At 46.4% G+C, this 21272-nt stretch overlaps 1 protein-coding gene across 1 annotated transcript in view; it reads left to right on the top strand.

Annotated features, from left to right (window-relative positions):
* The window catches only part of REXO1 (RNA exonuclease 1 homolog), a 40437-nt gene that overhangs the window by 10170 nt on the left and 8995 nt on the right, over positions 1–21272 (top strand). Inside the window, exons 2-9 of the mRNA XM_074163966.1 lie at positions 4606–6383; positions 10055–10156; positions 12512–12704; positions 13386–13549; positions 15437–15574; positions 16539–16662; positions 17769–17882; positions 19042–19179. Of these exons, the coding sequence (XP_074020067.1) occupies positions 4606–6383; positions 10055–10156; positions 12512–12704; positions 13386–13549; positions 15437–15574; positions 16539–16662; positions 17769–17882; positions 19042–19179 (2751 nt within the window). The remainder of the gene's footprint in view (positions 1–4605; positions 6384–10054; positions 10157–12511; positions 12705–13385; positions 13550–15436; positions 15575–16538; positions 16663–17768; positions 17883–19041; positions 19180–21272) is intronic.

Here is a 21272-nt window from a genome sequence, read left to right as displayed (position 1 = left end):
GGCTCGTAGAACTCTGTAATAAACTGGCTCCGCCTCAGAACTGAGGCCTCGTTTCCTAGAGCCAGCGTGGCTGTAACCAGGAAAAACCCCAATCAACCTTGGGGTTTTTTTGAAGAATCTTATTTTACGCTTCTATATACTCTGTGCCAAAATGGCTGATTTAAGTGCTTTTCATTTTGGTATATTCTAAAGTAGTTCTGGGTTAAAGAAATTGTTCCCTGAGGTCCTGTGTAAATTATTAATAACTTGTTTTCTATAGTGTTGATGTTAACTTCACCTTTTTGTGTCTCAGAAGGACTATTTCATATGTCTGAGGTACATCAATTTATTAAAATAGTTGGTATTTTAAAGAGTGTCCTGACAGCAGTTTAGTTGACAATCCTACAAGGAGTTGTCATCTCGACTCTCATTATCTCGTGATTCTCAAAGGACAGCGTAGACTCTCAGTTTTACATCCATCCAAAAAGAGTTCTTTCACTACGTGGTGCCTCTCGCTCTTTTTCCTTCAGCAGAAATACTGCAGACGTCTTGTATGAAAGTAAGACCGGTGCAGTTCATCCTGCAGTAATCCTTCTTTACACCCTGGTATTCGTATTGGGGTTTGAAATGCAGAGGAATAAATGCAAAAGCTGAAGGTGACTCCTTCAGCCATCCCAGAGACCGTCTCCTCTTCCTGGTTCACAGAATCATAGACTGGCAGGGGTTGGAAGGGACCTCTGGAGATCATCTCCTCCAACCCCCTGCCAGAGCAGGGTCACCAGAGCGGGTCCCACAGGAACGTGTCCAGGCGGGTTTGGAATGTCTCCAGAGATGGAGACTCCACCACCTCTCTGGGCAGCCTCTTCCAGGGCTCTGCCACCCTCACAGGAAAGAACTTCCTCCTCATGTTTAGATGGAACTTCCTATGTTCAAGTTTGTGCCCGTTCCCTCTTGTCCTGTCCCTGGGCACCACTGCAAAAAGACTGGCCCCATTCTCCTGACACCCACCCTTGAAGTATTTATAAGCATTGATCAGATCCCCCCTCAGTCTTCTGTTCTCCAGACTCCAGTCTTCTCCCAGGTTCCCGGGGGTATAATTAGGCATCTGAAAAGGTGGCCTAATTTCAGATAGAATATTTAATTTCTCTGACTCTGGGGCCTTCTGTCTATGTGTGTGTATATATATATATGTGTGTGTGAGAGTAAGGGAAGATTGGTGAGGAGGATTGTAAATAAAGTCAAGTGACTCGCACCTGGGGTGTCGGAAAACACATATATCACGCTAATCGTTGTTCAGTCTTGTGTGCTTGACAAGTAGAACATCTGTGCTGAGATAACACAGGCCTGTGATGGACTCGGAGGTACCTTATCAAACGTGCCTGAGATTCCTGCCCTGCTGTCAGGGAGATCAAAGCGCCATGGAAAACTTCGCCTGCTCCAATCCCTGAAACACAGGCGGGAGCAGGAGGTTGGGACTCTCTCGCTGACACATGAAAACTCTCTGGCAAGGACTGTTTGGCTCCGTGGTGCCTGCGTCCCTCTCACACGCCTCTGCCCCGCTGCTGCTTCGGGGATCCCCCGCTTCATGAGGTATCGAGGTTAAATTTACCCTTTGCATTTCATCCGTGGTTTTGTGGTTGTTCCTGTGCCCTGCCTGCGCCGGCTCACACGGTGTATGTGTGTATATCTGTGTGTGGAGATAGATATATTAAAAAAAAAAAAAAAATCCCCTTCTGCTGGTGTTTCCACTGCATTATCTGCAAATGCATCGTGGCCAAAGGTGACGGTGCTGATGAGTATCATGGAGAACACTTACACAAGTGTCTTTCATGGTGAAGGCAGCCTTTGATCAGCGTCGCTTGGGTAATCCATCAGGCCTCCTGCACACCTACAAAAGAGCTCTTTCACGACAGTATCTCAAAGCCTCCTGGCATTCTCAGCAATTAGAATTTATTTTTACATCTGGTCATTTCATTGAAAGAAAATGTGCAAATTGGTTTTAATGATGAACAGCAGAGAGTCAAACACCAGGCCTGTGCTTAGGTCATCTTCTACTTTTCTTGTATTCTGATATATTTAAAATAATTTTTCTGTGTGGACAAGATGTCTTTTGTGTAGTTTGGGTTGGGTTTTTTTGGTGTGGTACTGGTTTTTGATTTTATTTTGGCAAGTCTATAGATCCAGACTCTGTGTTCTCGCCTCTGTTTGTTTATAGGCCACCTAATCCTTATCTCTGCACAAACTCCCAGGCTTTCACCTCTTCCCCCAATGATGCTTGGGTGAAATTTTAGGTCTCCATCCTGAGCTGGAGGGTAATAGCTGACTCCTCCAGACCTCACTGCACTGGTCTTCTCTACCGCTACGGAGCTGAGGTTCTGCAAAGTGGTGAGAAATGAGGTTGTGGGCATGGAGGGCTCTCTGTTCTTTATCAGTTATTAGGGTAATTTATACCTAATTATTTTGTTAATCTGTTGACGTATACTGGCCTTGATGCTGCTGCTTGCATCTGGGTTCGTTCCTGTTTTTTTTCCTTGTTACTTACGTTTCTTCATGTTTTCTTTTTCTAACTAGACTCTGGATATAAGTCTGCCTGGTGCATGCCATCTGCTGAGATCATAGAACCATAGAATGGTTTGGGTTGGAAGGGACCTTAAAAATCATCTAGTTCCAACCCCCTGCCATGGGCAGGGACACCAGAGATGTTCTGTTTTGCCACCTTCTCCCTCCTCTCTCCTGCAGGCTGTGAGCTGTGCTGGGCATCGGAATGGGGAAGAGCAGCCACTAGTGTTGGAAATCCTCTTTGTTTTGGTTGTAAAGCACTTTGCAGTGGGTGGAGGGGGAGCTAGTTATAGAAATATATCACCTTATTCCTTTTTCCCCACATTTCTGGTTCTGAGCACAGCTCTGACTGTCCTTTGGAAGATGATGACATCATGCTGTGATTGCCCAGAGTCCCTGCTCAATCAGGAGCTAATTGGTTTGCAAAAAAAAAAAAAAAGTTTCAAACCCAAGGGGGTAAAAAAGTGTTTTATGAAACCACTGCCTTTATTTTAACCCAGTCTCTGTTATTCTGCTGGCTTGGAGGCTCGTTCTGCCAACTGCTAGACAGGTTCTTTTCCTGTTACCAAAGGAAACTGTATTCATGGAGCCTCTCTCTCAAAAAAAAAAACAACCAAACCCCCCCAAAAAAAAACCCAACAAAAAAAAGCAAGAAAAAATTAAAACTCAGCAGTCTCGTGAGACTAGTAAAAATGACTCCTATAAACACCCTTCATTTCTGGCTGTTATAAGAAATTCTTTCATCCCTGTTAGACCTGAGAGTTTGGCTTGGGTTTGGTTTTTTTTTCCTATCTTTTATCTTTCTGCTTACTGTTTTGTTCTTCTGCATATTCATGTTGAAAAGCCAGTTTTACTACTGTCCTTGTAGCAAAGAACAAAAAGTTCCTCTGGAATAGCAGCATCCAGAGACACTATGATAAAACAGGGATTGAAAACTCTTCAAAGTCAAAATGCCAGCCATTAACTTCCCCGTAGCTTCTGTTAGTTTGCCGAACGCAGTCATCATTATTGCTGGGTTCCTCTACTACTAGTCTAATTTTTCAAGGTGAGGTTCTTTTCCTGCCTGTTCTTTGGCAAGCAGGATGCTGTCATTCTGCACACGTGTGTCAATGATGTCCTTTTCCCTTCCTTTTCCCCATGAGTGGGAAGGGTGGGTGGGAGAATTTGGGATCCCACAGCAGAAAGTAGAGAGCATTAATGCTTGTGACAACTGCTCCCGTGTAACAGAATCACAGAATGATATGGGGTTGGAAGGGACCTCTGGAGATCGTCTCCTCTAACCCCCCTGCCAAAGCAGGTCCACCTAGAGCAGCTTGCACAGGAACGTGTCCAGGCGGGTTTTGAATGTCTCCAGAGATGGAGACTCCACCACCTCCCATGTCCTTTTCAAGATGAACGTTACGAAATGAGCTTTAACGGACTCTCCGGGTGCATTTCCCCTTGGACAGGATGCTTTGGCTTTTCTGTATAGTTCCGTTGGGTGGACCATCACTCACCCAAAGCTGCCCTGGGGAGCTGTGGTGGGAAGAGCCCGCAGTGTGGTCAAAGCGTATCCTCTGATCATACTCCTAGAAAGGCCCATGTGAGAGAGGCCACTGAAGGGACTTGTGTGAAAGGGGAAACGTCATATTGCAGTTCTGGGTATTTGATGTTCCTCTCTTGGTGGTTGTTCTGGGCAGTTGGGTTGGGTTCTCTTGCCTTTGGATCTTCAGCAGGACTCAGTTTGTCCTCTTGGTCCTAATACAGTGATTATTCTTTAGTGCCCTGAAGAATACTTAATTTATAGAGCTTTTCCATGAGTAATAAATGCACTTTGTTAATAGATCTTTAGTTCTTAAGGCCTGTGAGTAGTTTCCGTGTAGTCTGGCCATACACCAGAGAATGTCACTGGTGGCTTTTGATATCAAACGGCTATTCTGTGGTGCCAAAAGCTTGGCTTTTGGTGGTGTCTTTCAGTATTGGGTTTTGATGAGATCAGACCTTAAAAAGACCTTTTTAAAATTTTTCTCCAAAGAAAATTTTACGTAAATTGCTGGCAGTAAGTTATTTTTTCCTTCTCTTTCACAGAGCGGGGCTATGATCCCTACAACCCAGAGCTTCCGAGGCCCTCGCCGGAGGTGGAGGATGGCGCTCTGGCTGACATTACAGATGTGACGCCCGGTATTCTGGAGCTGGAGCTGGTCAACAAGGCCATTGAGGCAGTCAAAAACGAAGTGGAGAGAGAGCAGAAAAAGTATGAAGAGCTGCTAGAAACGACCAAGGAGTTCAGTGCTTCAGAGGCCTCCTCACTCATTTCGAACGCACCCGTGTCAGCTGCTGGGACACAAAATGATTCGTTTGCCTCCTTAGAATATAATCCAGGTAGCTACAACTTTAATAATAACTCGGACTACAACCCTACTCCTCTCGCTGCTGCTAGCCGGTCAAGCAAATACACTTTGGATAGTTCCCGATCTAAAGGTAGCTCATTGGAATATGTCCCCAAGGCTATAGTACAGAGTAAAAAATACAGTAGCACTGTCACTAACAATAAATATGTGATTGATGACTCTAAGCCTTCTACAGATTTGGAATATGACCCGCTTTCAAATTACTCAGCCAGGCTTTTGAGCAAAGCCACGACAAAGGAGCCGAAGGGGTCTAAAAGGGGCAGGGTCTCTAGTTATGAGGAATCTTATTCTCCATCACGAAAGAAGCTCTGTGAGGAACCCGATGACTATGAGGCCAGGTTCTCTTCATCTGAAGATGAGGCTGATGCGGATTATAAACCAACTTCTGTTAGTTCACAATCAAAAAATGGTTCTGAAAGTGAATCAAACGATGGGTTATCCACCAAAGAGCAGAGCACCAACCTGGATGACTTTGCTTCCCAGGATACTAAAGACACCCAATACGGCATGGAGGACCTTCCAGGTTCACAGAAAAATCTTGCCAAAAGCTTATTAGACAAGAATGCAAAAGCAGCAAAATTGTGTTCTGGTAAGAATGACCAGGAAATTGAGAATAAAAACAGAGACTCAAAAGACAAAACAAAAAGGAAGAAGTCAGATGTTAGTAAAAGCCCTGGCCTCAGTGAGGTTGGCAAGAAGGAGAAAAGTAAAAGTACAGAAAAAGAAAAAGATAAAGTGCTCAAGAAAGAAGAGAAATTAAAAACTAAGAACGACGAGAAAAACTGTAAAGATAAAAGTGTCAAAGTAAAAACTGATGGGAATTCAAAGAAACCTGAAAAACAAAAGTCAGAAAAAGTAGATGGGCTTAAGAAAGAAAAATCCAAGTCCTCCAGCAGTAGTTCAGGGAAAAGCAAGAGTGAGGGTGTCATCAAAGGCTCTGTTTCGGAGAAGCTGGGGAGCAGCAAGAAAGACTCCAAACTGAAAGCAGGTGACTTGAAAAATGGTAGGGAAAGCTCTGGTCGTAAAAACAAAGAGAAAGGGACCAAAGCTCCAGCACCAGAGCGCAAGAAAGAAAAGGTTGGTTCTACAGAAAAAGGAGACCCAAAGAAGGGTCGGAAGCAGCAGAACTTGAGTCACGTTGACCTCTTTGGCGATGAGAGTGGGGATGATGATGACAAAGGCCGGCCTTTGCCGTCCACATTGCTTGACGTGAGCTCGGACTCAGATGGCGATGACTGTGGTTCAGACTCTGAGAGCAACAATGAAGGGAGAAAGAAAGTGAAACGCTCTAAATTGTCAAAGTCATCCTCGTCTTCCTCAACATCTGATGACATTGATTATTCCATCCTCGAGAAAGACTTGGACTTTGAGTCGGATCCGATGGAAGAGTGTCTCAGGATTTTTAATGAATCTACAGATGTGAAAACTGAAGACAAGGGAAGGCTGGGGAAACAGGTAATGCTGGTTTGGGTTGCTTGGTTCTCGCACATCTTAAATGTAAAAGGATTCTGGTCTAGTTTAGTGGTGTTGCTGATTCCAAGTAGCTGAAGAGAGCTACAGAGGGAGACTCCAGATGTTGGAAGAATCTCATCCTTGTCATGACTGAGTGCTTTGAAGAGTTTGCACCTGAATTTACCTGCTGAATTGAAAGCTGCTGTGAAATGTAAGGGTTCAATTGCCTTTTGTCTGGAACACATCTATCTTTCAGGTGTCTCCATCTGGCCTAAGAGCTGTGGTGGCCTGGGTGGCTGGAGAAAAGGCTTTAGAGAGTGTGTTGTGAGTGTATCAAAGCTAATCCAAGTTTGTTAATTGGAGTGATGCCGCCTTTGGCAGCAGAGTTTAAGGAACGTAGTTGCAGGTAGAACCAGGCCAATGTGTTGGTGCCAGTAAATCAATGTAGTTGGCACTGGACACTTCAGAGACTCCCCAAATTACTGTTTTGCAGGTATTTTATGAGGATCTCTGGATACCTTGTAGGTGACGCAAATACGAAATGGAGGGTAAAATCTCTTCAAAAGGTACAAGGGGTTTCACAGAGTGATAAGGGGTTGGAAGGAACCTCTGGAGATCATCTGGTCCAACCCCCGAATAACTTTCAGAATAAGTAAGTTAAAAGACAGCATTTACATAAAAAGGCTTCTGTGAGTGACTGTGAAGTGGTCCCCAGAGGATGCAAGACCCTTGTTTTCAAAGATTAAAACAGAACGGAGCAAGTGGCTCAAACTGAAAGAGGGGAGATTGAGCTGAGATGTGGGGAAGAACTTCTTTGCTGTGAGGGTGGTGAGAGCCTGGCCCAGGTTGCCCCGAGAAGCTGTGGCTGCCCCATCCCTGGAGGGGTTCAAGGTCAGGTTGGAGGGGGCTTGGAGCAACCTGGTCTGGTGGGAGGTGTCCCTGCCCAGGGCAGGGGGTGGCACTGGGGGGGGTCTTTAAGGTCTCTTCCAACCCAAACCAGTCTGTGAGTCCATGTGTGTAAAAGGCTGGAAAGCAGCTGCTGGCCGTGATGTTCCAACAGTCTCTGAGACAGGGAAGTGGGAGCAGACAAAACTCATCCTTTATCTTCCAACGCTTTTTTGCGTAAGTTTGACTCGGCAGCAGGAGCAAACCCTGGATCCCAGGAGCCTGTGCAGGGGCAGGATTGTTTCACTTTGGCATCCATCCCAGCACGACCTGTTGGCATGATTTTGCCTGTGCGCAGGGCAGGCGTTCAGGGAGTTGGATTGGAAAGAGCTTTTTAAACAAGAAAAAGGTGACAAATTTGGCAACGTTGAGAAAACACTCCAAGCTTGTATCTAGCGTTATCCATATGGCACATCTGACCAGTGTAGAGGTATCAGGGTGGCTGAGTCAGCTGTGTCACCTGGGAGGCTTAATGGGGCAAGGTGACAAAATCCAGTGCCCTCTGTGTGCTGGGGGACAGGGGATACCAAGGGGTGAGTGTGTCTGTCCAAGGAATTAATTACTGAGTGGCTCCAGCTGTAGCTATCCCACATCCAAAAGCTAATGGAGGTACTGGGACGCCATCAGGGCTTCCAGTGTGTTCCAGTTGGGACCCCTTCGAACATCACAAGACCCCCGTGGGATTACTGATGTGCAGAAGGGACAGGGCGAGTGCAGCAGGAACCGCGCCACTGCCTGGTGGAAAGGCCATTTCTTTGTGCCATTGTTTGTTGACTTTTATTCTAAAAACAGCGTCAGAAACTGGTGCTGGTTTTTCGGCTTTTGTCGGGTGGGTGACGTGGCCGTGAACAAAGCTCTTCCCTTCGTGACCGTCTGCACATGGAGGACAAAGTGAGCCGGGATCTGCAGCGCGGGGAGAAGAGCTCAGCTTTTGAAAAGAGTAGCCGGACTGTTAAAGCTTTTTGCTGAACTCTGTGTTGCAATAATGTCCCCGATCTGTTGGGAGAGGGGTCTGTGTTGCAGATAAGTAAAGACCTTTTTTCCACTCGTGAAATGCCTTGGTAGAAGAAACTATATAAAACAATTGAGTGGAATGATTTTCTTCTGAGCTGTTAAGCATCACTTGATTTTGCTTGTTTAAAATTCAGCTGTTCTTTCTTCAGTGTTTAGTGTAATTCTCAGCCAGGAATCGGCACTTTATTTTTGACTTTGTTTCTTCAAATTGCCCGGCTTAAGTGAAAAATAGTCTAAGGGCACACAATCTATAGTGGGAAATAGTGACCCTTTTAGAGCTTTCCAAATACGGGGTGGTTCAAAATGGGCTGAATTCAGAAAGTGCTGAACCAGGGGCTGCAAACAGTTAATTCCGGCACGGGGTGGCCGTGGTCGCTGTTGACAGCACAGGCTTTACCTTCCTTCCCTGCACTGAAATTTAATTTCCCTCTATTTTGCAAAGGGAGGAACAAGAATTGCAGCGGAGTGGTCCTTCTTTGAGAGATGTGTGTTTGTAAGTGGGTGCCCGCTTCCCCACTGCCTTTCTGGCAGGTGGGATTGGTCACCGGGAATTTTTTTATTTATTTATGGAATAATTTTGTAGCTGGAGCCTGTGTGGTTTGGGCTCAGAAATGTGCTGGTCCAGAGGGAAGGTACGTGTGGGGAGTGTAGGACTTTTCCACCAGGAAGGGTCGCTTTGTTGAGAGAGTTTATTAGGGATTTAACTGAATGAACAGATTTACCGAGTTCCTGGAGAGCGAAGCGATTCGGTGCGAAGGGCTCGTAACGCCCTCATGGTTTGAACACACGCTCGGCCTCTGCTGCGAGGGATGAGGCTCATCCCCAAATCCAGCCTCCAGCCTCGGCTGCTGGATTTCTGAGAGACCGTCAGGCTCATCCCTCCTCAGAGCTTTGCCAGGGGGTGGGCTGGAAAACTGAAGTCAAGGTGGGCTGGAAAACTGAAGTCAAGGTTGGCTGGAGAGCAGCTAGAGGTTTGAGAAACAAACTTAGGAAGTGTGTTTTGTATCAACAAACAGTCGGGTCAAATTCAAAGATTTTTAAAGTGATTCCCCCGGCCCCCAGGAGCGGGTCTGAGATGTTGGCTCAGAGGCAGCTTTAGCTGCAGAGGTGCTGTTGTGTCCTCTTGGGTTTCTGGCCACACAAATGTGTCACCCCAGGATTTGTCACTGCAGTCTTTCTGCGGATGCAGCTGTGGATAAAACCGCAGAGAAACGTTTCCCTACGTGGGGAGTGGGGGCACTGGGGTTTGGCGTGGAGCAGGTTTTCAGGACCTGGCTCTGGCAGCGTGTTTTACACAGGCAGAAATGAGTCAGCTCCCAATTTCTTTGGAAAAAAAAACAACCCCAAAACAACCCAAAACCAAACCTCCTGGATTTTCAGGATGCCATGGGAGGTGAGGTGTGCGAGGGGCTGGCAGGAGAAGGGTGTTCAGGTGGTGGGTAAGGGCTGCCCTGACTCAGCCAACGCTGCCGAGGGCACAGCTCGTGGAGCGACTCCCTGGGGGGGGGAACCGTGATGCTGCCGTTTGTTGGCTTTGTTGGTGGTTCTTGGGTTCAAAATAAGGTTTGTTTCTGTAATTTGGCTGCTGACCACACATTGGTCTCACCTGCAGCACCTCACCTCTCTGTTAACCCGAAAAGAGACTTTTCAGACCTTCTCATTGAGAGGGATTTCAAGTCTATTCAATTTTGGAAGCTTGTTCTTTTGTTTTCCAGCCTTCCAAAGAGGAAGGAAACGAAGAAAAGACAGAAGATAATTTAACTACTTTGTTTCCTGGCCAGAAAAGAAGGATCTCTCATCTTGTCAAACAAGGAAATGTAAGTGCAGCTTTTAGAAGCAAAAGTTTAGTTTCTTTCAAGTGAGGATTTTCTGTCCTTTTATGACACTGGAAAATGATGCAGTCCCAGGCTCAGGCAGTGGCGTTGGAGTTGTTTGCGCTGGAATCCCTCTATGTCAGAGTTCTTTCCTTCCCTTTCTGTCTGTCTGAAGAACGTGATGAGGCATCTGGTAGACATGGCAGCAAAACTCTAATAAGCTCTGATAAACCCAAGGGTAAGTGGTGGGAGAATAAATGGATTCTGCAGCTTGTAACTCATTGGGATAGATTGAGGTGTTCGTTTTTCTGCAGTATGGCCTCATTCAATCACTTAGATAAAAATTAGCTGGATACAAGGTCAGTCTGTGTCTGATGGTACTTTTCTTTGTCTTGCGGACCTAAGAGATGGCTGTGGGAATTTTGTCAGATGTTTAAAGCCATTACCTTGTATCTGTTCTCAATCAGCCGATGTATCAACACTACCTTGTCTGATACTCTTCTTCTGCAGTTGTGAAAATGCTTTAAATACAGAGGAGAAGAATGAAAAAAAAAAAAAAAAAGGCAAGGAAGACATTCGGATCTTTTTATTTCTTTCTCACTGGGATTTTAATTCATGTTTTCTCTGAGGGTTTAATGTGTTTCCCTCCAGGTGCTGAGCACAGATTAGTCAGTTTTATGTTCCACCAGGATAAGAGGGGAGACTTACGCGCTGATTTGAGCTGGGTAGTCCAAATTAATTGTTCTTCCTTTCCTCTCTGCCTAGAAAAGGTTTCTTTGCTTTTAATAACTTGAAGCCCTGAGGTCAATACAATGCATTTTATTTAACTACATATCTTCAGCCAGTTCATGTGTTTTGATAAGGGCTCTTTCTTCCAAAGTGAAGAGATAAGAGACTGAAGCAAATGGGTCGGAAATTCATTAGCTCAAATATTTATTGTAAATAGGTGCCTTTTAGACATGTGCAAATCTCTAAATGCATTTTCTTAATGTGACAGCCAATCCCAAAATGCTTTCCAAAGATGTGAGCCCTGGCACGGCCACTGCCTGGGCAAACAGAGCCGATCTGGTGTGCTTGGTGGTGGGACGTGCCTTTCCTGGGGTATTGCAGCTCCACACTGCCAGGTCTGCTCAGGAGGGGCCATAGGACCTGAACCGCTGCTTTTACATGCAGAATTGAGGCTTGTGCTTTGCTGTGTCCCTCCGAGTCGAATATTTGCTCAGTCTTGATTTATAGCTCAGGGACTGGGCACGCAGAAGGGATGGAGCTGAATTCTAGTTTAGTTGCCAGGGGAAATGGTGGGCCAAAGGAATTGAAGGTGAGGCAGAAAATGAGTGTCCCGTCCTGCTCGGAAGTCTGTAATTAAAATTTAATGGGTGACTGTGCTCAGGTTGGTATCCAGAAGCTGATGTCACCATCAGAGACCAGGAATGCAGGAGGTGGCAGCTTGTCCCCAATTTGCGGTCTCAGAAACGCCACGTTACACCTGGGCTGAGCGCACCCTTCTCTGAGAGATTTCAGCAGGGAAGGACTATTTCTCAGAGTTCAAAGGTTATTAAGTAGTGCGGAGAAGTTTGTTCTGCTGCTTCTCTTGTACTTCTGCTGCTAGAAAACTTCTGTCTTTGCTGACATAATTCCTGGCACCTTTCCCGCAGCCTAAATTTGGACATCAAAGAAAATGCCTGTGTAACTTGTTTGTGCCGGTAACGGCTGAGGCAGTGAAATGCCTCCAGAAGGAGGCAGAGCCTGTTTAAAATTCGGAGTTTATGTAATGCTCTAATCCCATAAATACATATATGTGAGACTTTTAAGTAGTTACAGGGACTAGAGACCTGACGCAAGGCTGCTGGGAGGTGGGGAGCTGCTGTAATGCCGGGGGAGATGGTGCTGGTTCTTCAGCCTGGGAGAGAGAGGGAGGGAGAGAGCTGTAAAACTCAGTGTTGTGTAGCAAAGGGGGATGGAGAATATTTGGTCACTTTTCCGTTGCAATATGAACTGAAGAAGCAGACAGCATGGGGCTAGAGTAGTTTTCTAGCGCGACACTGTAGAGCTGGGAGTATTGGTGGGGTCCAGAAGTGGGTTAGACACAGCGATGGGGAACATCGTGCCATTAAACAGGCAGCTCAAATACCACCTACCAATTTAGGAACTTGCTGGAGGGCAGATCATTAATGTCATGTTTTTCAGTGGGTGACTCTACATATTTTGTTGGGGAAGACAGTTGGGATCTTCTCTCAAAAACCTGTATTTGCTGACAGAGAGGGGGTGAGGAAAAGAGACCTTTCTTGGGTGAAGGAAGCCGGAGGGAGGGGATTGAGCAGGCGAGGTCCTGGCCCTAAAACCTTTTTGTCCGTGCAGGTGGAGGTCCCGAGCAAGCCCGTAATCCGGCCGTACCGTCCCCCCACCGCTCAGGAGGTCTGTTACCAGAGGATCCAGCTGGCTCAGCAGCAGGCAGCACAGCTGGTTCAAAAGGCCTCTCTTTCTTTGCCAGGAGAAAAGAGGAGGATTGCTCATGTGCCAAACGCAGCCCTTTCCGCAGCAGCCAAACAAAGTAAGCCAGCGGTGTTACTTGCGATCCCTGTCCTATCCTCCCCCCTGTTAAAAGACACTGCCTTCTGTTTGAACTTCTCCCAAGCAGATGTGGAACTATCAGGAGATGCGTAGCCTTGGCCATGACTTGAATCTTTGCTGACAGTGACCAGTGGAATGTCTTTACCCTGAGAAATTCCATCTTGTTCGGAAAAGCAACGGACCCGATGTACAGCCCCATTCCCCCATCATCTCACCCAGCCGCACTCACTTCAGCCCGTTCTTTTTCTCTTTCTTCCGTGGAGCGTGTGTGCTCCTCGTTCTCTCTTCCATTCAAGCCTTCAGAGGTGGCACAAACAGGAGGAGAAGTACTAATTAACGCTCCCCAGTGTCCCTTTGTAGTTGGGAGGACTCGGAGCTGACGCGTGGGGCAGTCAGTGCGTTGTTGCTGACAGGGTTCCCTCTTTTAGCTCTGCTGACTCAGTTACCCCAAAACAAATAGAGATGAGGCACGTTTCCTGGCAGAAGCTTCCTTCATCCTTGCCTGGAAGGTGGTAAAATTACCCAATTTGTATCCCTTTGGAGGCTGCCATTCGAAAAAATCACAGCTTGCAGCACGGGCCTTTTGTACTGTAAGGTCCTTCTGGCAACTTGAAGCCCAGTGGTAGGATTTCTGCCTAAAAACGTTTCCTGTTTCTGGCAGGCCTGGTGAGTAGTAAGGCGACGGCTGCTGGCAGGAGTGTCACACCTTCCAATGACTCCGAAGCCCCCTCCCTTTCTCTGAAGGCTTGCACCTTAGCTGGGATGGCTTCGAAGACCACCAGCACCATCGTGCCGAAAAGGGTAGCGCATGTTCCCTCCTTGCAGGTAAGAGAAACTGGAAATCTTCCTCGTCGTTCCCCATCGAGGGCGGGATGTTTAACCCTGCCCCAAACACGGTGCTCTCCGAAGAGCGATGTTTTGATTAGGTTGATTAAATGGGTTTGTTTCTTCCTGTGGTTTTCCTCGATAGCTCTGTATAAAAAATTAAACACTTGAGGGGTAGGAGCTTAAAAAGATAGAAATACTTAAGTGCTGCTCTGATCTCTTTGAATATTGATCCCTCATCTTCAGTTTGAGTCTCTGTTGTGTTCTCTGCCTTGGTGTGTAGCTCTTTGTGTCAGGGACTCGGAGCCCCTGGTGTTCAGAAGCCGTGGCTGGATTAAGGCCTGCCTGGGCTTTGAGGGCCATGCTGAGGAAGGTGCTTATGAACAATGTCCCACAGTGACCTTTATAGTTAAAATGTGATCATTTAAACTTTATGCTGCTGTTAATATTTGAGGAAAAAACAAATATTTTTTTCCTTCTATTTTAAATTTTTTTTTCTGGGACACCTGCCCAGCCTTTGGATACTTTTTTCTGTGAGTTCCTCAGCAGAGAAGTCCCTCCTTTCCCCGTGAGCACGGGGGAGCATGCTATTTGTTAAGAAAATTCAGAATAGAGTTCCTCATGTAGCGGCGTGTGGATGGCAAGGAATGTGGTTAGTGCCAGGACTTGATTAAAGATATCTTTATTGATGATATCTTGTGTCAACGTATGTCATAACTGTACATAACATATGTACTCTGATTATTTTTGAAGGAGTGAAAAGTCATTTTCTTCCTTCCCCACCCAAAAAGCCACCACAGTAACATATAACTTGAAGCTGGTTAAAAATAAAAGAAGCATGAAAATGATAAAATATTTACCAGTGTTAACTGAGGTGCTTAAGGGTATCGTATTAGAGGCTGAGAAAAAATATATATGTAATGAAAAGGACCAAATCCCCTTGAACAGGGCATCAAAATGGGAGTCTCACGAGGAAAATGAGTGCTCTTCCCAGTGAGACAGGACCGGTTGCTCCCCTTTGAATGTGCCGTATCTCCCGTAGAGCTCTTTTTTTTACAGAATGCGGCAGGTGGTTTGGTTTATGGATGTTTCTTGGATGGGATGGAGAAAGACTGACAAAACAATTGGCTGCTTTAAAGTTGAGCGTACAGTTTCTTCCCCAAAAAAGAGGCAAATTGTGTTGATTTGGCAGATAAACTGGTGTTAAACGGAAAACTGCAGTGGTAGGTCATAACTCAGTCTAACATGCAGTTTTTATGCATGAAGATGATGTCATTCAATTTAAGGGGGAAATCCTTTCACAAGAGCATCATGATTGGCATTGAAAAATAAGAAGAAAAACCCCAATGCGGTAAAGTCACAGGAATCCCATGTAATGAATGTGGGAATCATCCCATGAACGGGACGATTTAGTTGGTGACCAGCCTGACAGGAGTGGGCCACCCACTCTCCCTTCACAGCCAGAGTGCTGAGAAAACCCATATCTGGTGTGCACACAACCGGTGTCGTGTGTTCACGTCTCCAATTCCACGCGTGGCTCTTGGTACCATCCTAATCTCGAATCCCTTAATGTTGATGTCACCGTTTTTGTGGTCCGGAATGTTTGTGTGTGGGAATGTGGGGTTGTGACTAATGCCCCTGGGAGGCCTCGGTTGCGTAATGAAACACGGTTGTTTTTAGAAGCTGTTCAAATACTGAAGATGGCACAAAAGCTTCAAGTGGCGTTTTTAGTACCAAAAATGATGGATGTTATATTTAGCTTTGGGCGGGTTTTCAGAAAGGAAGTCACGCCACTATTAATAACAGCAGGAAATGCGAGAGTCTCAAAGCAACGTACTTCTGGAACCCTGAATAGCCTCTTTCTCTCTCTCTGTGTCTCATCCCTAGAGCACCAGCTTACAGAGGCCTGTTATTCCCACAGAATTTGGTGCTAAAGTCCCAACAAACATTCGTCAAAGATATCTCAACCTCTTCATTGATGAGTGCCTGAAATTCTGTTCCTCCTCCCAGGAAGCGTTTGACAAGGTCTGTACCGGTGTTTGTTTCTTATGAATAGAGTCTGCAGCAGAGGATAACGTGGCTGAGACCTCCTAAAATTGCAGGAAACCCAGAAAACTCTCTTATCTACATACGATTCTGGCTGGATAACAGGTATAATTCCAGTGGGGGTTTCCAGTAGGAAATCCCATCTTTTCCTACGTTTGTGAACCTTGCACCGTCTTTTCCATAACTCCAGAAGAGGGATTTAGGGGAGTGTGCGTTATGGTGAAGCTAGCAAAAGGCCCTTTTGTCCCAGGTAGAGCAGCAAACACCTCCTGGAATCTAAGTGCTGAGCACAGGTAAGTGTTTTGAGAGAGATATAACTGGTAAAACTTGCTGCTTGCAAACTGCGACGCATTTAAGGAGCTTCATAGGAAATAGTGAAGTAGGATTTCCAAATGCAGAGTTGAGAAAGTAATGTGTTTTGTTGGAAAACTCAGGCCATTAATGTTAGTTGGGTAAATACAGGACGTTTTGTGGTGTGTTTTGTAACCAAAACAGACGCCACGAGGATTTGTTTTGTGGAATTTCACCTTCACAGCTCCCAAAGGGGAATGTTCCTGTTGCACCCAAGGAGTGACCGTTTGCCAAACTTCTTTTTCTTGCCGGTTAAGATCTTGCGCTGCCGCCGAAGTGAGGAAAACAGCCTTGTACAGGCAGTTCCAGAACTGCTTTGTTAATCTGTCAGGGAAGGTTTCACATGAAAATGCTTCTTCCAGCACTTGGTTTAAAATGCAGTTATTATTTTTTTCTCTTGCTCTCCTAAGCAGGCCCCAGAACCAGTATAAATTTATGCCACGTTCCACTTTATTAATCAATTCCTTGACAGGCAATTTTTTTTTTTTTTGCTATCACGCTTGGATTCTATACTTTAAGAGCCAAACATTTCTTTTCTCCCAAAGCGGTAGTGGAGAAAAGAGTATGTAGTAATGAATTGCCTTGTTTGCAGGCTCTGTCGGAAGAGAAGGTGGCTTATGAACGTAGCACCAGTCGCAACATCTACCTGAACGTGGCAGTGAACACCTTAAAGAAGCTCCGAAGCCTCGTGCCCAATTCCCCGTCCAGTACGAACAGTACGTACCACGTTTGTGGTTTAATAATTGGAACCCTGCTTGGATTAGAAGCCATGGAGAGGAACTTGTTGAAAAGCCCAGACCCATTTCTCAGAAGCATTATGCTGAAAGGCAAACAACTCCAGTTAGCTTTTTATAGTCTGGCAAGCTTTAATGGGCCTTCAAGAGGCAAGTCTTGCAATGCTTTGTTGGCTGGCTGAACCTAAATGGAGATAATGCCACATGGATTTTATTTTTTTTTTTTTTAAGCACAAGTTCTTTAAAATGAAAAGCCCCGCTAATGGAGTAACTTTCACATGATGCCTTCAAAGTGATAGACTCGTCCATCACCGCAGAAATCTGTTACACACATTAAGCTTCAAGAGAGAAACGAAGAGGGTTAAGACATTTCATTATTGGCTCTCGAGAGGGTACATTAAACAATCAATTTGTGCTGTTCCTGTGAATTTTTTTTTTTCCTGGTCTCTTCCCTTTTCTCTTCTCTGTCTTCATTACCTTCATGGCCATTAGTCAGAGCGGCTGAACTTGGGAGGCTGGCCTTTAGGAGAGGGCTGCCAGTTAATGATTAGTAAAAAGCACCTTTCTGCCATTATCTGATGTGCTGAGCGTGTTCTAGAGCTCTGAAGCTTCTTTCTGCAGGAAGCGGAAAGATTCCGTGGGGGAGCCCGGGCTGCAGGGAGCTGAACAGCAAAGCTGCTCGCTGCGGGTGGGTGATCCCGCCACACAGCACTCGACTGGGTTGAGTTGCTTCTGTGCTTGGTCCTTTTGTGCTTTTGGTGAGGAGGAGGGTTTGCAGTGCAGGGTAAGCAGGTAGAGCCCCCAGAGTTGCCAGGGGAACTGTAAAAATGTCCTTGCTGCCCTTAAAAAAATAATTGCTGTGGGCTGAAAGTGCAAACAGAAAGCTCCCCGTAGTGCTGGAATGAAAATGCTGGGCCACCACCTCACACACGTCCGTTCTGGAGCAGAGCAAGAATTCCGGAGGATAAAAGCAGTTCTCCTTTTGCCGATGTGTGGTGGCCCATACTCTAGGACTGGAGTCACTTGCTCTGTCTCAGCTGGGTACCTGAAGTCTGTCTCATTTTGCTTCTTCCCTCTTCTCGCTGCAGAGACAAGTAACAAGAAAGTGGTGTCCCACGAAGCGGTGCTGGGAGGGAAGCTTGCTGCTAAGACCAGCTTTACTCTAAACCGGTCAGGGAGCTTGAGAGCAGAGGATTTAACAGGTAAGACCCTGCTGCTGCGAGGCCGTAACCCGTAAATTAACACTGTGACTGGGGAGAGCAGGATCTTGCTGAGGCATGAAGTGCTGGGATTTATCCCCGGGCCGGTGTTATGAGTTATTACCTGACTGCAGAAGAGTGCGGCGGTCGCTGGGTGAACGATCAGCACCTTCCCCGCTTCGGGCTGTGAGTTCACTGGCAGGATCCGTGTCCCTTTGATGTAGCATCAGCAACAGTTCAGAGCTGCCTCTTGTGTTTTGGGTATTACTGACTTTTGGGCTTTTATTTCTGTCTGGATTTTACTTGGAACTTTCTTGCCCTGAAGCAGTACTTTACAATGTGCCCGCCAGATTAAAAAGGCAAACTTTACAAATATCTCCCATCTGCTCTGCAGGGCTCTTTTTCACCTTTACAAGTGTCATAAGAAGGTCGTATCGTAGCCAAAGGATTGTGCCACGAGCGTTATCAGTGTTGGCTCAAATCGGTTATGGGTATTTTTGGTTGCCAAGAGATGTAGGCAAATTGTTGAGGAGATCAGAGAAGAGACAGGGAAGCCACGGAGCAGAAGGAATTGACATGGAGAAAGCTTAAAAGGGCTTGTACAGCTCAGCGAAGCAACATCAAAGGGTCTGCGGCAGTATTGGAAGGGTTTAACGTAGCAGCGAAAGAAGAAATATTGAGCAGGGTGCAAGAAGTTATAATTATTCTGTGAAATGAAACCAACAGCCTGAAATCAACAGCAGGAAGAAAGCTTCTGATAATGAATTTTGTAGCTGTGGGTGGCCTTTGAGGGGGATTCTTTGGGCTGCGTTACAAATTATCAGTTAAAGCGTTTGAAACATTAAAATGGGAGAAGTCTCACATTGGTAACAGAAAGGCCTGAAGATGGACTCTTTGGAGGAGTTCTGTTTCAGCTGTGTTTTCCAAACCTAATGCTGGTTATTGAAGAGGTTAAAAATCAGCTTGTGCACCAATGATGAGGTTTTAAAAAATTACTGTCAGTGTGCCCCGAAACCCATTTCCATGTCAGTCCTGAGGAAAGGCAGTGGGAGCAAGTTCAAACTAGCAGGAGTCCCTGCCAGGAGGTCTGATAAAGCAAAAAACAGTGAGAGAAACAGCCCCTACTTAAGCAATTTGGCTTCAGCATTGTCTTTGTGTGCAGGACCCGCCTTGTACCGGCGACTGAAGGAGTATCTCATGACCGAGGAGCAGCTGAAGGAAAACGGTTACCCAATGCCTCACCCGGAGAAGCCTGGTCGCGCCGTCCTCTACACTGTGGAGGAGAAGAAAACAACTGACTGTAAGCTCTGCTGGCTCTTTCCTTCTGTAAGGTTTGCTAGATACGTTACAGCTGGAGACACCTGTCCTGCTGGCAAAGGCTCTTTTTGCATAAAAGTGTTCTTGGTCTCAGCATGGAGCCAACAACAGGCTCCTGTTGTGATGGGTCTTCGTGGTGGTGACCTCTGTCTCTGCCGACCAGCCATCGCGGAGGAGAGGAGCGTGGCTAGAGAAGGCGCTGCCTTTCTAGAGGACGAGTTTCTTCAGCTCGTGTGTCACCAGAACATTATTTTTGACACAAGGTTTATAGTTGGTGGCTTGTGGGGCTGTGAGGCTGAGTGAGGTTTCTAATTGCTGCCAAAAATATGAATTAGAATGACAGAAGGGTCAGGTTCCCTCCCTGGACAGGCTGCCTTCAGCCACCCCCTGGGAGGGTGCATCTTTTGTGGGTGCAGGTTTTGATTCCAGCTTCGTGGCAGTCACCCGGAGGCTGCCTGTGGCTGTTGCAAGGGAATTGCTTGGTGAGAGGCTCCTGTTTAGCGTCTAATATCGCTCCCCTCTCCCAGGGGAGGGATTTTTTGCATCTCTCTGTGTATGAACTGCTGTTATGGTGGGATATGGACTGACATACAGACATTAGGGCTATGAAGATGATGAGGGGACTAGGACATCTCTCTGCTTGGGAAAGGCTGAGGGACTTGGGTCTTTTTAGTCTGGAGAAGACCGAGGGAGCATCTGATCAATGCCTATAAATACTTAAAGGCTGGATGTCAGGAGGATGGGTCTTTTTTCAGTGGTGCCCAGTGACAGGACAAGAGGAAAATGGGCACAAATGTGAGCATGGGAAGTTCCATCTAAACATGAGGAGGAACTTTTTTCCTGTGAGGGTGGCAGAGCCCTGGAAGAGGCTGCCCAGAGAGGTGGTGGAGTCTCCATCTCTGGAGACATTCAAAATCCACCTGGACACGTTCCTGTGGGACCTCTGCTCTGGGTTGGACTGTGTGGTCCCTTCCAACCCCTATCCATTCTGTGATTCTGTGACATCGGGCCAGGCTGGTGTTGTGGTGGGTCCTGCCTTGCCAGCTCGGATTGCAGAGTTTTCTGCTTGAGAGCTCGGGGCCAAGCGTTTCCCAAAAGCCCTTTTTGCAGCCGGACAAAGTGATCCCCCAGGTTTCCTCAGGACAGGGTGGGCTCCTCTTCTGTCTGAATTTTCTGAGCTCCCGTAGCAGGATTTGTGCTTCTCAGACGCTGGTGGGAGCAGGCTGGGATGGAGCAGGGATGAAACACATACTCGGGGTGTACTGTGAGGTGCTCCTCTGAGCATCTCTGTGGAGAGACCTTGCTGAAGTGTGTTAAGTGCTCATCCATGTTAACACCTTGTGTCTACATTCGTCCTGCGGTTGCTGAAGCAACCTGTACCAAAGCTCCCTTGCATTAACACTGTCAAGTACTGTATTTGTTAGAGCTCTTCCCTCCAGCGAACCGGCCAGCTCCTTTGTACCATTCTGAGATCACATTCCTGGTTCTGTTTCTGTAGTTTCCTGTAGATTTTGCAGGATCTTTGAATTTGTTCTTATTTAACTAAAGTTATTGCTAGTCCATCGAAGCTGCAACCATGGGTAGGGGACAAAAATGGTCTAGATCGGTGTTACGCGGAGCTGGGAATATGTTAGCAGCTTAAATGCTCATACTAGAACTCGGGGAATTGCATGGGCATCAGAAGTATGACAGTCAACCCCTTTATGTGGCTTTTTCCACCTCTCTTCTCTGAATTGTGAGCGGTTCAGGCACGGGTAGCAGGAGGGGGACACTTGTACCTGCCCCTTGGTGGGCCAGGCTGTGCTGCTCTAAGCGTTCCTGTCTTTAGATGCTGGAGAATCCTTACAAGAAAGCTGTGCCCAGGAAGAACTCGAATGTCATTTAGAAGTGACAAGGCACAGAGCCCCTGGAAACCAGGCTTCATTAGCTCTGATGTCCAACGAATGACTTATTTATCCTGTTTCTTAAAATAACTGTGTTAGAGTACAACGTAATTTGCTGTGGATGGAGAAACAGCGCGGCAAATGTTGATGTGAACTGCGTTGGAGCCAGTGTTGCGCACTCAAAACACCGGGG

The sequence above is a fragment of the Numenius arquata genome, chromosome 25 (genome assembly GCF_964106895.1).
Source record: "Numenius arquata chromosome 25, bNumArq3.hap1.1, whole genome shotgun sequence".
Taxonomy (NCBI): Eukaryota; Metazoa; Chordata; class Aves; order Charadriiformes; family Scolopacidae; genus Numenius; species Numenius arquata.
The sequence above is the reverse complement of the archived record's forward strand: the minus strand, read 5'-3'. Positions and strand labels throughout refer to the sequence as shown.